Source organism: Bactrocera neohumeralis, unplaced genomic scaffold (genome assembly GCF_024586455.1).
Source record: "Bactrocera neohumeralis isolate Rockhampton unplaced genomic scaffold, APGP_CSIRO_Bneo_wtdbg2-racon-allhic-juicebox.fasta_v2 cluster10, whole genome shotgun sequence".
In the NCBI taxonomy this organism is placed as follows: domain Eukaryota; kingdom Metazoa; phylum Arthropoda; class Insecta; order Diptera; family Tephritidae; genus Bactrocera; species Bactrocera neohumeralis.
The window spans coordinates 5668731-5686299 of NW_026089623.1; the positions used below are offsets into that span (position 1 = coordinate 5668731).

Genomic DNA, 17569 nt, shown 5'->3' on the forward strand with positions numbered 1-17569 from the left:
ATTATATAATTTCGTATGCATGTATGTATATATGCAATATACATATATGAAATATTATTGTAATATTCTAAAAACATAATATGTATATTACCATAATAATATATGATATATATATATACATATATAATTTAAAACTTTCATACGCATCTACCCTGGAGATATGTATGCAAGTACAAATCAATTTCAAATCAAGATATTATCATTTATCAGTAATATAAAAAGCGCGCGCTTCTCTATATTTACGTACACACAAATGTATGTATGTCCGTATAACATTCTCACACAAATAATATATGCGTACGCATGTAAATCAAAAAATACAAACATTCTTCTGGAAAAACAACAATAGTCTCAAAAATCATCATACATATGTACTTACAATATGAGTACACATGTAAATACTATGTGCGTATGACATTCCCACACAAACAATGCATACACAACATACATACTTACATGCGTTCACATGTGGATATGTCACAAGCAAAAATTACAAATATTGTTCTACAAAAACAACAATCGTTTGAAAAAGTATCAGAAACCAATATGGCAGCCAAATTGCCGACGTCAAAATTTATAGTAAATTTCCCAACAACAAAATTTTCATTCATGAACGCAAACGTACTTTCAAAAAGCATATTCGATTCATTCATAAAAGCAGACGCCATTACATCTCCCCGAGCATGCCTTGCCTACAAGCATATTTTCGCGACGATTTCGAAAGCTAAAATTCATGAATTGAATATATTTCTGAAGTTGGAAATGGAAAAAGTCACAACCCCGCAAATATACATAAGTATTAAAAAATATTAGAATAAAATAGACAACATAGTTTAACTTTATCGAATTTGCTAGAAATTTTTCAAAGAAAATATTCAATATTCTTTGTTTTTGAAGAACATTAAAATTAAATGAAAATCATTTTAACTGCCTATGTCTTGCTGCATCTCACGGTTTGTTTTTTGAAGAACATAGAAATTATTGTTTTAAGTACCGCACTCGCTTATGTACCATATTATATTTTTATTTTTGACAAACCACAAAAATCTGTATCTTTGATTGTGGCACATAACCGGGATTGACTGTATTTGTCAAGGAATGTGAAAAATATTTTGTAATTCTGAAATATTTTTACGCAGCTGCGTCGATATGTATGCAAGCTCACGCACAAACATACATATTCACGCTGGTTTGTTGGCGGAGCTGTACAGCGGCAAGGAAAGCGGTGACAATCGGCGGCCATTCGTTTATTTTTATCGGCACAGCTCATTGGTTGTCCGTGACAACGGAGTTTTTGTATGAAACAATGGTTGTATATATTTACATACATACAAAGTTGTTTGTAGACAGAAGTACAAACATTATGCGAATGATTGTTTCAAATTTGTTTACATGAACACAAAATTACATACATAAGTATGTGAATATGTGAACTTTATGCGTACGGTTTTTTAAAACCTGTTTACATGCACACATAATTATATGCATATGACTTTTAAGATTTTATCAAAACGGGATTTTATCAAAAAAATTTTTATCATTAGGGGTATGGTTTTTGAAAATCTGTTTATATGTACATATGTACATATAATTACAACCATATGCGAATATGTGCGTCGGCTTGGTCTTCAAAATGTTATCAAAACCTCTAATGCCCAATATATGTACATGTATCTATATTTATTTGGGTAATAATGGAAATATGACTTTATCATAAATTCCAACAGATTTAATGGAATTTATCATTCAATAGGTCAAATTACGAATACATATGTATGTACATAGATAAGTTTGTTATCAAATACATATATGGAGAACATCTATAAATGATATCCATAGTCGTTTGCGCATTGTAAACACGCGAATCTGTAAGCGTACATTTGTAAACATTGAAATTAGCATCACTTTTCTCATTTAACAATGAAAATGCTTAATTCTGCAATTTTCGACCCCTTTATGTTAAATATGGCTGAAATTCGCTAATAATATTTTTGTGGTGAAATCCACTAATAAAAAACTCAACCCCTCCAAAAAGAGGAACATTTTGACAATCGGCACACCCTGAACCTTCTCTATAAATCAGTGATGCCCAAACGCATACTACCAAACTGGGTGCTTGTGTTGGAGTATGAGAGAGCTTGCTGCTACACCCAAAAAAAAATGCAAAACTTTAGTAATAATTATTATAAAAGAAATTAATGAAATTCCTTATTAATTTTTTATCAATTACAAAAATAAAGACAATTCACGTGTCAAACAGAAATTAAAATTCAAAAAATTTTAAATATTGAATTTATGTTGAAGTTTTCACCTAAACGGCTGTATAAAAAAACTAAAAATCAATATTTTAATGGTTTTGAACCAACTTATCTAAATCTAGTTCGGAGCCGCAAAACTTTATACGAAGTAAGTCTTCAAGGTGCCGATCGCTAATTTTATTTCTAGTATTTTATTTTATTAATTTCAAAGTGGAAAACGAAACTTCGCAACAATAAGTAGTTCCAAACATTGAAAAGAGTTTCCACATTTCGTTCTTTAATTTCGGATGAAGTTGTCGTTCAGATTTTTCCAAAACTGTTGCCCAGTTTCACGAGGCAACAATAAATCACGTTGCATATTTTCTAATTTGGATTTTAAATCTAAACTCACCCCAGAAGTATTACACCCAGTAGGGTCGTTATGAATTTCAATAATATGCTTAATTTTATAAATGTCATGAAATCGGTTATGAAAATTAGTCTGCAATATATCAAGGATTGGTTGATATTCTTGCAGACTTGCATGGTTAGAATATTTTTCTACAATAAAGCGTGTTCTTCTTAGGACAGTGAGGTCGTTTTCTTTAAAATTATTAATAAGCAAGCTTAATTAATGGTGAAATTTTTGGCATATAAATAATTCTCTTGAACTGCCCGTTACCGATTCATAAATAAAAAGGTTTCCGCTATAATGCCTTTTAACATAGTACTCCCTATTTCGTTTAGTTATGTGTTTACAAACTAAACACTCAGCATTACCGAACAAGTTTTCGGAAAACAAAAACTTGTTTTCCCATTCAATATTAAACATAGTAAAATTGTTAATTAGCGCGCACATACAAATTACATGCGTAGCAGTCAACAGTCGTTGATCAAGTGATTTTCAAATGCACATTAATTTTCCACAATGTATAGAGAGCGCTTAACTAATACGTGTGAGCGAATCTGTGAGAGAGCAATAAAGTCGGCCGCCCGCGGGCTAGGTAAAGCGCTTCACTGCTATAAATGTACGTTCTCTGGCTTCGGCCATTGATTGTCCGGGACAACGGAGATTTCGCATGAAACAATATGTGTACATATTTACATACATAGTTGTGTGTGGACAAATTTACAAACATTATGCGTATGGTTCTTTTTGTTTACATGCTCACATAATTACATACATACATACGTGAATATGTGCGACCGCTTGGTTTTTTAATATATTATCAAAACATTTAAAGGCCTGCAAATAAATATGTATTTAAATATGTATATAGTATCTTATCAAACCTACATTAATCAAATATTTAGGTAACAACATAAACATGGCTATTATATGTATATTTCCAAAGATTTAAGGAATTCATCATGAAATAGTTCAATTTGTACGTACATGCTTGTGTGCTTTGATATAAAATACATATGTACATATATAGAAAATATACATATGTATGTTTGTATGTAAATAAATTATATGCAGAGTCGTTTGCGCATTGTAAATATGCGAATCTGTAAGCGTACATTCCTTAACATCGGAAAAGCATAATTTTTCTCATTTAACACTAAAAATGCTCAATTCTGCTATTTTCGTGTCCCCTGATGTTAAGTGGTGAAACACGCTCATCCAAAACAGTAAATATCCCAAAATTGAAATATCCGTAAATTCTCGACATCGTGAATCTTCTCTATAAATATACATACATTCTCTGTAAATACTACTTATAATAAGAGTTATTAATTCGGTTAGTAGTTTGTTATCTCTTACGTACAAGCATTTTATCGCTTTTGTTCCTCATTTGCTAGATGTAATAAGTATCTCGGTTACTTTGTTTTTTTTTTTTTTTTGTTACACTGTTGGTTATCATTTGGTTACTTTTAAGAGAAAGATATGTTAGTATTTCGTTTAAGTGTTTGTTATTATGAACATGTATTTAAGAATAGTTGTACACATAATAGGTTTAAATTTAAATATTAACACTTAAAATTTGAAATGAAACAAGTAATGTAAAAGAAATACTAATACTAAAATTATAAATGCATATGCACTCTAAAATTTCGCGCTGCTAAATGTCGTTCTGAAAAAAAAAGTAAATTTCATACTGTACAATTTATAGTAGATTGTTAGCAAAATATCGCCTCTAGAATATTCTGCAACAACGAATTTCGCAGTCTGGTTATTTCTAATTTGTATGCGGAAATTTTTCCGTTCCAATTGCTTATGATTACATCTGCTATTGTTTTCCCCTCTTGGTTATGAATTGCGTATACCTCTGGCCATTTGCAGAAATACTCCATAAGTTTAAACATATCGGGTGATTTTTTTAAGATTGAGCATAAAATAAAATCTCATCGGTTCTTTATTTGAAACGTTAGATTGGTTCATACATTTACTTTTTGAAGATAGTTTCATTTAAATGTTGACCGCGGCTGCGTCAGGTGGTCCATTCGGAAAGTCCAATTTTGGGCAACTTTTTCGAGCATTTCGGCCGGAATAGCCCGAATTTCTCCGGAAATGTTGTCTTCCAAAGCTGGAATAGTTGCTGGCTTATTTCTGTAGACTTTAGACTTGACGTAGCCCCACAAAAAATAGTCTAAAGGCGTTAAATCGCATGATCTTGGTGGCCAACCTATGGGTCCATTTCTTGAGATGAATTGTTCTCCGAAGTTTTCCCTCAAAATGGCCATAGAATCGCGATCTGTGTGGCTTGTAGCATCTTGTTGAAACCACATGTCAACCAAGTTCAGTTCTTCCATTTTTGGCAACAAAAAGTTTGTTAGCATCGAACGATAGCGATCGCCATTCACCGTAACGTTGCGTCCAACAGCATCTTTGAAAAAATACGGTCCAATGATTCCACCAGCGTACAAACCACACCAAACAGTGCATTTTTCGGGATGCATGGGCAGTAACGGCTTCTGGTTGCTCTTCACCCCAAATGCGGCAATTTTGCTTATTTACGTAAATTATCGCTGAACAAAATTTGTCGATAAAATATTCCGGCCGAAATGCTCGAAAAAGTTGCCCAAAATTGGACTTTCCGAACGGACCACCTAAGACGCAGCCGCGGTCAACATTTAAATGAAATTATCTTCAAAAAGTAAATGTCATGAACCAATCTAACGTTTCAAATAAAGAACCGATGAGATTTTGCAAATTTTATGAAAAAAAAGTTATCAAGCAAAAAATCACCCGATATTTGTTTCCTAATTTACTGGTAGTGAATGGACTAGCTACATCCAAATGGCTGATTCGAATTGCACTGCTTCAACTGGCGACTCCTGGGTCTCGCCCCTTTAGCCGCAGTATACTCGGCACAATTGGCGATCCACTCCGTACCTGATTAATGACAACCAACCAATGAACTATTTGTTTTAATTTCTCCAAGGCTTTAGTAATTCCCTTGTGTCCTCCACTTTGGCCGTTGTGCAGTACATTGAGTGACTTTTTTCAGGCTTCATGAAATCTTTATTAACTTTGAAATGTTATTTTAGCCTGAGTATGTAAATACATGGAGAATGGATTCACGTGTAGAAGTTTTCGTAAGTGAGGAAATCCTCTGTGTAGCAAAAGAACATCCGTTTGAAGCCAAGCTAAAGTGAGAAGACGGAACATCCCTCCCCAGAGTTGTACACTGGGGTTTTGGCCCGTCACGTAAAAGTCACCGATGAAAAGGAAACAACAACCTCGGGGGAAAGACTCCCTTTCGATGACCGACCCCTGCAAATGCATCAAGGGTTACGAAGGCACGCACCTGGAATGTCCGGTCCCTTAATTGGGAAGGTGCCGCTGCCCAGTTGGCTGATGTCCTCGTTAGAGTGAAAGCTGATATCACCACCATCCACGAAATGCATTGGACGGGACAAGGACTGAAGCGAGTAGGTCCTTGTGGCATTTTCTACAGTAGCCATAAAGAAGTGCCCAAATTTGGTGTGAGATACGTGGTAGGAGAGAGACTCCGTCGCCGAGTACTGTTATTCACTCCGGTGGATGAACGTCTAGTAAAAATCAGCATCAAAGCGAAGTTTCTCAACATATCGCTGTTTTGCGTCTCCGTCCCGACGGAAGATGCCTTCTATAAGCGCTTGGAGCACACATGTGAGAAAAAGGTATCTTTGGCAAAACAGTCGGTTAATCCAGCCTTCGAGAAGAGGTGGTTGAGGCTGATTGACTTCGCCGAAATATGGTTATTTGTAGTACTCGATTCCAGCTAAGAAAAATTCTCCAAGCTACCTAGCCGTCTCCGGGTCGAAAAGCCACCAACAGATCGATAATGTTGTGATAGATATATTCTACTCGTCTTGCACTTCTGCTCTCTGAGAGCAACTCGGTATAAGGGAACTGTGGGACCGAATTTCAATCTCCTTACCTACAGTAATCATTGGTTTCAAAGTTTTTAGGCGATAAAATAAATTTGAATGATGATTGAAAAATTTGTGTTTTACTTATAAATTCCCAATACTCTTTTTTTGATTACTCATCAATGTTTTGAATGTTTAAAAATGCAGTTGATTCAGTCGATGTGTGAGAAGTAGCATTAACGTGGTGAAGAGATATCTGGCAAACTAATGGATGTCTATATGGGTGATGAATATCTTGTTTTTCGGCCATATCTTGTATTTGTTTTTCTATATTCGCGTAAAACTTCGCCTTCACTTCAGCACTTTTCCTTTTTTGTTCCATTTTTTTTATCAAAATATCGTTCTTTAGCGCTTTTCCGATAACGACGATTTAGAACAGGATTTGCTGCGTTCGGCTCCTGTGAATACACTGCATTCGGTATGCATATGCTACGGCTTAGTGCAGACTGGCTCTGCTTTGAAGTACTTGGCATATCGTCGAGCATTGTTTGAAAATCAGTTGAATCCTTACCTGTTTAAAAATATAAAAAAGCGAATGTAATATAAGCAATACATTTTTAAACTAACCACTAGACTCAACCAATGCCTCTTGAGGTTCTGTCCCAATGTTTATGGTGTGGTTGTTGGACACCAAGCAACTTTCGCCAAAAATTTCGTCCATTTCGCGCATATAAGGTACTGTGCACGGAGAAATTCCAGTCTTCTTCTCGTTGTCTTTCGCTGTTTTGTAGGCATTCTAAAGCGTTCGCATTTTTGATACAAGGGCAGCCGCATTAATTGTTGTATCCTGTGAAAACAAATGTAATACATTTTTACAAAATAACTTTAAAGTATTCTTACTGTAAATCCTTGATATACCATGTCCTCCAAGACGTTTTCATATGCGAACTTTTTTTCCGCGCATGCAGGAACTCATTCTTCCTCTCAGTGTAGCACTTCAGGAATAGAATTGTCTCGGCCTTCGTCCAAACTTTTCTTTTGCTGTTTATAAACGAAATAAATAATTATTTAGTTTGTAAAAAGTTTGTTTACAAATTTAAAAATTCAAATATACCTTTTGTCCATGTCAAAAATTTCGTTGCAATAAATTGAATATCAGCTGATTGTTATTGCCCGCGTTGCTAACATAATGCATATTTAAGCGAAAATGAGAAATAAGCTAAATGCGTTTTATTTGTCCATGGTTTAGCTATTAGCTTATGATGGTCAAATAAAACACGCCTATTATTTACTTGGAAGTGCTTCTTGAGCGAACAACTTTTGTCGGATTCGGCTCATCTTTATACATACAGTCGACTGATGCTTAATTTCGGACTCATACGCATAAATCCACGATTCATCACCTGCAACATTGTCAAGACTGTGTTTCGAAGCATCGTTATGCTATTTTTTTAACATTTCTCTCGACCAATCGAAACGAGCCTTTTTTGAGCGATTAGAAAATCCAACTTGAACAAGGTTTTTACAGTAATTTAATTGATTGTATGCTAGTCTCACGAATACCAATAGTTAGGGCACATGACGATCGTGCAATACCACTTTGCGTATAGCATCAAAAGTTTCCCGAACATTAACTGATTTTGGATGACCTTCCTGAAATTCGTCTTGGAGATCCACTACCGCGATTCACCATACCATTGATAAAAACTGGTCATTGATGGAACTACATCGTTACATCGTCAAAAATTTTAATAAAATTAATCCACGTCGAAAGTTTTAAAACAATAATCGCGCGAAAATGTTCTCGATTTAATTCAATTTTATGGTCGAGAAGGATATTAAACACGTTCTACCCGGCGCATTTCATCTACATATTTTTCTATACATTGCGTGCACAAGATTGTCAAGTTGTTCGTATAACGGCACTTTTTTAATGTTTTTGTTTTAGAAGGAACTATAAAAAATAAATCTTATTTATGTTGAAAACGCCTACAACAAATATAAATTTATAATTCCCCAATCTATTTTATTTCCACGGTCCACGCCGCCAGATAAGTGCAGTGCCCATCACCACTGGTGGTCCACGCCGGGTAGAACGTGTTAAGGTAACTGCTAACAACACAAATAGCGCTCATATCTCAATGCTCGAAAATATTAAATAGACAATAACGCTAAAAAACAGCATCTAAACGATATACGTGGTGTGTTTAGAAAACAACTGAATTTAAAAATATTGCGGGTTTGGAGAATTCATTTATCAAATTTTTTATTATGTTGATTAATGTTCATGCTCCTGAAGTACGATAAAATTAACAGCTAAGGTTAGTTGTCGTTTTATGAGCTCGGCGCTTTTTATCTTATAAAAGACTCATACAGTTTCATTAGTACATAGTATATTTTGCCCAATATATGTTTGTATATACTCTAGCAACAAGTTGAATAGAATATTATAGTTTGTTCACACAACGGTTGTTTGTAACATCTAAAAATTATAGGGATATATAGAGTTATAAACATATATGCAGCCACGATCATAGAAAATGCATCACTGAAATATATCACCAGTGCGTTTCGTTTTATTTTCTGTCTTCTTTATCTTCTTGGTTTTCCACCTAATTTTAATCAGTGGTAAATTTTCGCTAAGAGTTCTTTGATCTTAAATCATAAATTAGTGAATATTTTATTTAAATGGCGAACTTTGAAATTAAAATGAAAAAAAGAAATGAATTGAGTGAGGTTTCTAAAATTATGAAGTGTAAGCAAATAACAGTGTCCAGAGTTTTAGCAACCTACAACAATACAAGTGTGGACAATAATTTACCAATAAAGAGTGCTGCCACTGTAAGGCGTCGGCTGCGAGGATATCGTATAGCGTCTCATAAATCAACAAAAAAACCGCTATTAACATTGCAAATGCGAAAAACACGCTTGGGCAAAATTGCAACAAAATTGGATTGCGAAAGATTGGAGAAGCATGATGTTTTCGGATGAAAGCAAAATCATGCTTTTCAGCCTCAAGTTCAGCAGTATATGAAACGGCGATGTGGAGAACGATAAGCGGATAATTGTACCGTACAAACTGTGAAGCACCATCATGTTTTGGAGGTGTTTTTCTTTTCACGGGACTGGAGAATAGGTTGACGGAACCGTGAACACGAAAAAATTTAAAAAAATTCTGGAGAACATTTTGGTGCCGTCAACGGAACACCACTTTCACACTGTAAAGAGTTCAAGACGATTCTGCTCCACAAAAAGTGAATTTAATTTTTTTCGGTCCCTTAATATCTTAGCAGGACGGAGTCATGTGTGGAAGTTCACGCAATTGAGGAAACCTCTCTGATTGCCATTCACTTGGTGGCCAGAAACAATTTTTTACAAATGGCTCAAGCAGCTCACGACTTCCGGTGCTAGACCAAATATCCTCTGGGTAGCCTAAGATCATTCGTTCGAAGACGAACTAAAACGAGAAGGCGACACATCCCCTACTCAGGGTTGTGCGCTGGGTATGGGGCCCGCTACGAAAAAACACTATCAATGAAAAGAAGAAAACAGCATCGGATGATGTCCCTTAATTGGGAAGGTGCCGCTGCTAAGCTGGTTGATGTCCTCGTTAGAGTGAAAACTGACATCACCGCCGTCCACGAAATGCGATGGACGGGACAAGGACTGAGACGAGTAGGTCCTTGTGGCATTTGCTACAGTGACCCTATAAAGGAACCCAAATTCGGTGTGGGATCAACATATCGTTGATTTGCACCCTCGCCCCAACGGGAGAGAAAGACAATTTGACCAAGATGTATTTTATAAGCGCTTGGTACGCACCTATGAGAGCTGCCCCCGCCACGATGTCAAAATCGTGCTTGGCAACTTTAACGTCAGGGTAGGCAAGGAAGGTATTTTTGTCGCAACAGACGGTAAATTCAGCCTCCACGAGGAAACATCCCCAAATGGGTTGAGGCTGATCGACTTCGCCGGGGCCCAAAATATAGTTACTTTTAGTACAGATCCCAGCATAGGAAAATTCATCAAGCCACCTGGCTGTCTCCGTGATCGAAAAACCACCAACCACATCGATCATGTAGTGACAGACGGAAGACATGTTTCCAGTGTTTTAGACGTGCGTACGTTCCGAGGTCTTAACATCGACTCGGACCTATACCTTGTTGCAGCCAAGATACGCACTCCTTTCTGTGCAGCACAAAACGCACGTCAACAAACAGCAGTAAGATTTGACGTCGAGAAGCTGCAATCACAACAGACAACCAAACGATTTTCTACTCGACTTGCACTCCTGCTCTCTGAGAGCACTCGTCAACAACTCGGTATAGGGAACTTGTGGAGGGCATTTTAAGCTTCTTACGTACAAATGACAAATGCAAATGAGACCATTGGTGGAGGGAACACTTCTCCAGGCCACTGAATGGCAGTGAAAGCATACCAACAGGAGACGGCGAACTTGAATTCCCATTTGAGGACAATGGAGCAGATGTTCCATTTCCCCACCATGAAGAAGTTCGAAAGCAATTACCCGCCTAAAGAACAACAAAGCGGCACGGGCTGATGGATTTCCAGCCGAGCTATTCAAACACCGCGGCGAAGAAATGATAAGGAGCATGCATCATCTTTCTTTGTAGAATATGGTCGGAAGAAAGCGTGCCGGACAATTGGAATTTAAGTACGCTCGGCCCAATCGAGGGTAATGTGTGAAAGAATAAATCTTATCAGTGTGACTTTGCGCCTAGAAAATCGACAACTGACCAGAGCAAACTAAAGTTGAGCAATACCAAAAGTTCCGTCAGGATCGGGAAAGAGTGTATATACGAGTTCAGCGAATTAAAAGACAGCGGCTACGCTGGCTAGGTCATGTTGTCCGAATGGACGAAAACCGGACCGTTGGAAGGACCAGGTGGAGAAGGACCCGGCTACACTTTGAATATCCATTACACTTTGTGTGTAATATGTAGGTATATATGTGTGTAGTAACATACATATTTTCATTGCGATTTATGAAATGTTGTTGATGATTGGTGAGTTTTATACAACATTTCAAAGTGAAATAGACTTTATAATAATGATTTTAACTAATTTAGGACGAATTTAATGATTACTTTGAATTTCCTTAGAGAAACAATTGTTGATTTCATGTTTCTTCGCAAAACCAGGTTTGCCATATTCGCATTTTATTGAAAAAATGTATTAAAAATTAGTACTAGATTTCTTTAGAGCTGCATACCAGCACAAGAAAATTTACCGCAGGAAATTTTCTTGACCATTTCTTAAGCGTTTTTTTATATGAAGTTTTTACATTTCTTAAGAGCTGGATACTAAGCTTTATATAGAAAATGTTCATGGTGCGCCGATTGTCGAAAAGTTCTTCTTTGTGAAGGGGTACTCATCATGATTGGAGGATTTCGCCACTAAAATTTATTAGCGGATATCACCATTGTTTTTCCTAGCGCACTCGAAAATAACAGAGTTGAATATTATATGAGAAAAATATTGCTAAAAAACAAATGAGAAACAGTCAACGAAGGTAAGTCTATGCATATGTATTACCAATATACGCATGTGCTTTTTGATTGAGTATTTGCATAGTATTAGAATTTTTTGTTGTATGTTGTCTTGGAGAAATTGCGCCAAATCTAATGTTAAAAAATATTATAATTGTGGTGTTATATGTTTTTTTGCGCGGAAATTGCGACAAAATGAACCACAAAAGCTATTACATATGTATTTACAATATATGCATGTGGTTTTGGGCGACAAAAGGTAGTATGTATATAATGTATATGTGTGTATGTATACGAAGATGCTTCTTGGTAGGCAAGGCTCTTGTATCTTGTATTGGATTATGTTTTAGTAGTGAAATTGCGCCAAAACCATCGTTAATAAAAAGTTAAGTATATTTTCGATTCAGTCGAAACCAGAGATAAAGAGATGTTTGACTCCTCTCTCACTGGAGGTGAGAGAACAATTGCAAAACGTCAAAACCACCTAAACTTTGACAGTTGATCGAGTTTAGGAGGTTTTAACGTTTAGCAATTGGAAACGAGCGATGGACAGATTGAAATCTTACCAATAAAATATGTAAACGGAGGGATTTGTTGCATCGTTCAAGACCACTTATAAAAATGTAAAACAATGAAAATTAAATAAATTTGTGAAATTTGAAGGTATTTGAAGGTATTTGATGAAACCTTTTGTAATTTTAAGCATCATAGTTTTATTTTCAATGGAAAATGATTAAAAACATTTAATGATTGAGAGCTAACAAGCTTAAATCCTATTATTGGGTATTGAAAGGAGAAAAGTCAGTTGTTATAATATTCTTTAAAAAGATGTAAATAGTTTCTACATATAATAAATAACCACTATTTAGTAGTTTTTATTCGTACTAAATGTTGGGTATTGGGTTGATAAATGCCCAAAAATTGTAATTTTGTTCAATCTGGCCATAATGGAAAATGTTATAAAAAAACGCTAATTTTGAGGCGCTCTCACACTGAATAAGTTTAACATCCCTTTATTCCTGGTCGAAACCGTGTTGTCATACCGTACGGTCGCATTTTTTTTTCTCTCGCTAGTGCTGGTTGTGAGCATCTGCATTCTAGCGGTGTCTGTGTTATAACGCTACTTTACAGTTGTGCACAAAAAACTTTTTTACTGTTATTTTCTCGTTGTGTTTATTTCTTATTGTTAACTTGTGCTACATTCCTACATTTTTGCATACATAAGAAATAATATTTTCACAATGCCCCCTGGGGCCAACAATCTGGGTGATAATAGGTTTGCCCTATTATCCTCAGCCCAGAAGACTAAAAGAAAAAAGCCTGAACAATCAACGTTGGAACTATTTCCGGAACTCCCCATATCAAAGAAGGATGACCCCAAATACCTCGTCATTAAGTCGCGGGATGACAGTAAACCTATTACATCCATCTCCTGCTTCGCGATTTATAAAGGTATTCAATCTATCAGTAAAGATATTAACAACATCTCGTAACTTCGCGATGGCAGCCTACTCCTCAAAAAATTGCTGATAAATTCCTGTTCACTAAGAATCTACCCGGTGCAGGTGCTGTTGAAGTCGCTCTTCACAGCACCCTTAACTCAGTCAAGGGCACAATTTATGCCCCCTTTATTTGCCAACTTAGCGACGATGAAATAATTGAAGGTCTCAAGGAACAAGGTGTCTCTGCAGTCCATAAGTTTAACAAAAATATACATTTCCTAACAGAATTGAAGTAGCCTGGAGAACCCTAGATGTCCGTCCGTACTACCCTAATCCCATGCGCTGCAAAACTTGTCAGCTATTAGGACACACCACTAAACACTGCGATAAATCTCCTTCCTGTTTCATTTGCAACCTTCCTCCGAACCACTCTCCACCTTCTGATTGCACCAGAGTTTACTGCGCTAACTGCGCAGGTGAACACCCCTCGTCCTCAAAAGCTTGCCCTAAATTTATTCAATCGAAAGAAATATTAAAGATTAAAATTATACACAAATGCACCATGCGGGACGCCATTACCATGTATAAAAATCAACTTTCTTGCACCCCATCCTTCTCCTTCGCCAACGTGGCAAAAATGCAAACTATCAGCGATATAAATACAAACTCAAAAAATCCTAATAACAAAGATAATACTTCAATATATAAAAATTCTAGCCTCAATAATAACGCAACAACAACAAAAGCTAACAACGATTCATCCTCCACCAACAATCCATTGCATCACATAGAACTTCCAGAAACTTCAAAGAACTCCCCTCTTCTATACCCCCCACCCTTGAATTCTTCCCCCTCCCCATCTTTCCCTCCACTTTCTCACATCTCATCGCCCTCCTCACACACCTTATCTCACCTGGCATCTTTTGCCATCTCTCCTCTTGCTCATAACACCTATCCAACCTCCTCCTCCCTTTCATCTCCGTCACCCTCGTTGATGGAACAATAAATTCCCATAACCTCACATTATTACTTTTCTTTATTTTTCTATCCATGTTATCCATCCTTCAGTGGAATATCAACGGATACTTAAATAATTACATCGAACTCGAACTTTTAATTAAAACATTCAACCCCTCAGCAATATTATTAAATGAGACTCATCTTGCCAACAACATTGTAGCTCATACCCCCAAGGCATATATAGGTTATTGTTATAACCTCCCCAGCAATACCACCAGCATACAGGGAATAACCATTCTGATCAACAGAAAAGTACCACTTAACACCCTCCCCCCTACTCCTTCAAACATCTCCTCCCTCTCCATAAAAATTCTTTCTCCTTATAAACTCATCATTACTTGTGCCTATTCCCCTCCTAATGAATCTTTCACTTTAAGTGATATCTGTCATCTCTTCCCGTCTGGAACTACTCCTTTCTTACTGGCCGGTGATTTTAACGCTTGGAGCCCCTTTTGGGGGTCCTCCTCCATCCTAGTTTAAGACTAGAGAATGGTTTAAAACAGACTGGCTGATTGGGATAAGTTTGAACATTTCTGTGAATTTCATTCCCGTCTTTTCCCCTTTTCGTCCAATGTTCGTCAGGAGTCCTCACGTTTTCAAAAAATTATCCGTTCTGCAGCCAATTATTCCATACCTCAGTCCTCCCCTAAATCAGCCAAACCTGCAGCTCGTTGGTGGAATAGTGAACTTTGTGCGTTTAGGCAACAAAAACAATTTGCTTGGCACGAATTCAAGCGCACTCGTTCAAAAGCTAACTTAATGCAATACAAAAAATCTAATGCGATTTTTCGTCGTAAGGCGAAAGCTGCTAAAGTTCTCTGTTTTCAAAAGTTCACTAGCGAAATCAATTCCTCTTCTAACCCAAAAAAGATCTGGGCTGACATAAGGAGACTGTCTGGTTTAACCTCCTTTTCTCCGATTTCTCTCCTCAATTCTCCTCGTGGCAATCTTCTATATCCGCAAGATATAGCCTTAGAATTTGCGCTTCACTTTTCCAACGTTTTCTCGGATTCCATCTTTTCTCCTGAATTTTCCTCCAGCAAACTGACCGTGCTTTCCTCCCCTTACCTGCCTCCCTCGAACTTGTCTTCTTCAGCTAGGTTTTTAGATTCTGATATATCCATTCTTGAACTCCTCTTTGCACTCTCTGTAGTTAAAGGCAAAACCCCATTATAGTAATAGATTAAGGTAAGTATATTTAACATTATTAGGGTAAGTACAATTAAAGGAAAACTTTATAATTCAAGTATAAAATGCATTTCAGAAAAGTATTTAATTTTCATTTCATTTTAGGTATAACATATACATATACAGAAGTCGCTTGACGCAACACCGGCCACCTTGACAGGATCAGATTCCTTCAATATCCAGTGGAAGGACGGCCAGTTTGTGGATGGGGCGCTTAATCGTGCCCGTCTTGGTTGCTACGTCTGCAACTCGCACCTTGCCGTCTTGGCTTTCGACGGTTGCGACGACGCGCCCTAGTACCCGCTGCTGCGGCGGAACGTTGTCCTCGTGGACGAGAACGAGGTCGTTGAGCTGCATATTGCGTTTGGGGTGCAGTCACTTGTTGCGCTCCTGAAGGCCCGTCAGGTATACTTTGGACCACTGTCGCCAGAACTGTTGCTTGAGACAGCAAACAAGTTGCCATCTCTCGCAACAACAGACTGGGTCCACTGGCACCTTCTCTGGGGGTAATGCCCACAGGGAGCATCCTATTAATAGATTCGCTGGTGTTAACGCCTCGCCGTCGTTGGGATCTTGGCTCAGAGGTACTAGGGGGCGAGAGTTGAGAATGGCCTCCCCTTCGGCCAATAGCGTTGAGAGCTCTTCCTTCGTGAGTAGAGCATTGCCGAGTGCGCGAACGACCAGATGCTTGGCGGACTTCATCGCCGCCTTCCATAACCCACCGAAGTGCGGCGCCATGGGTGGTATAAAGCCGAAGCTGAATCCTTCTTCGGCTGCGAATCCCATTAGTTCTGGGGCTTGCGCTAGGAACGCCTCCTTCAGTTCGCGCAGCTTGCGGTCGGCGCCGACAAAGTTGGTTGCGTTGTCGCCGAATACTTTCTGGGGCATTCCTCGGCGACCAATGAACCTTTTGAGGGCGAAAATAAAAGAATTAGTAGATAGGTCCGAGACGAGTTCTAAATGTACTGCTTTTGAAGTGAAGCAAACGGAAACTGCTATATAAGTCTTTACAGGAGGTCGACCACGTATTTTTAACGTTGTTTATATGGGACCACAAAAATCTACGCCACATATCAGAAAGGGTCGTAACGCTCGAAGTCTTTTAACTGGCAAATTTCCCATTATTTGGGTTTGTAAGTTCGGCTTGTAATGAAAGCAGTGTGTACTATTTCTTACGGTCCTACTGCAAGCTTCTCTGGCATTAATTAGCCATATGCGTTCTCGAAGAAGCGCAACCAACGCTTTTGCCCCAGCGTGGTGATTTTGAAAGTGCAGGAACCGTAAGTAAGTGATAATGAAATGCGAATTTTTATTCAGTAATAATGGTAATTTGACATCGTATGGGAGAGGTGCATTTAATAGGCGACCTCCTACTCGGATTAATTTAAAGGAAAGCGACATTTCTGAGTACTCATGCAAGAACGGGTTGAGTTTTGCAAGTTTGCTGGTGGCGTCGTGCCTATCGTCAGTTTTGGATCTCACTCGCAAACTCAGAATGTTGAATCACCTAGACAATTTTCAAAAAACTCAAATTTAATTCGTCTGCAGTCAGAGCTCTTCCTACAATAGGCAATTTTGGTCGTCTGATCCATCATAATAAATATGCGACCACATGAAGTAACTTTTGATGAGAGGAGAATTTTTCAATCAGTTTCATTCTAGTGTTATCTTTCACATTTGCAGAAAATGTGACAGCGTTTTTTTTTTCTTCTCTAAGGCTTCGTTTTCTGGGGAGAGATGGAATTGAGCGTTAATTGGCCATAAAGCGAGGTCTTCTAGGAGGAATTGTGGACCGCCAAACCATATAGAATTATTCAATTCGTCCACGTTACAACCTCGATACACTTGATCGGCAGGATTTTGTTTTGTT

The 17569-nt window shown here is 37.6% G+C and overlaps 1 protein-coding gene and 1 long non-coding RNA gene across 2 annotated transcripts; one reads left to right on the plus strand and one right to left on the minus strand.

Annotated features, from left to right (window-relative positions):
• Positions 1–6961: 6961 nt before the first annotated feature.
• LOC126765004 (uncharacterized) lies at positions 6962–7497 on the minus strand. The gene is made up of 3 exons (XR_007668221.1): positions 7440–7497; positions 7167–7386; positions 6962–7110 (listed from the first exon to the last, which is right to left on the minus strand). It is a non-coding gene; the product is annotated as an uncharacterized LOC126765004 (long non-coding RNA).
• A 4555-nt stretch (positions 7498–12052) lies between these two features.
• On the plus strand, positions 12053–15687 carry LOC126765151 (uncharacterized). The gene is made up of 2 exons (XM_050482737.1): positions 12053–12072; positions 15015–15687. Exons 1-2 carry the CDS (start codon positions 12053–12055, stop codon positions 15685–15687), a joined length of 693 nt encoding a protein of 230 aa, XP_050338694.1.
• The last annotated feature ends 1882 nt before the right edge of the window (positions 15688–17569 follow it).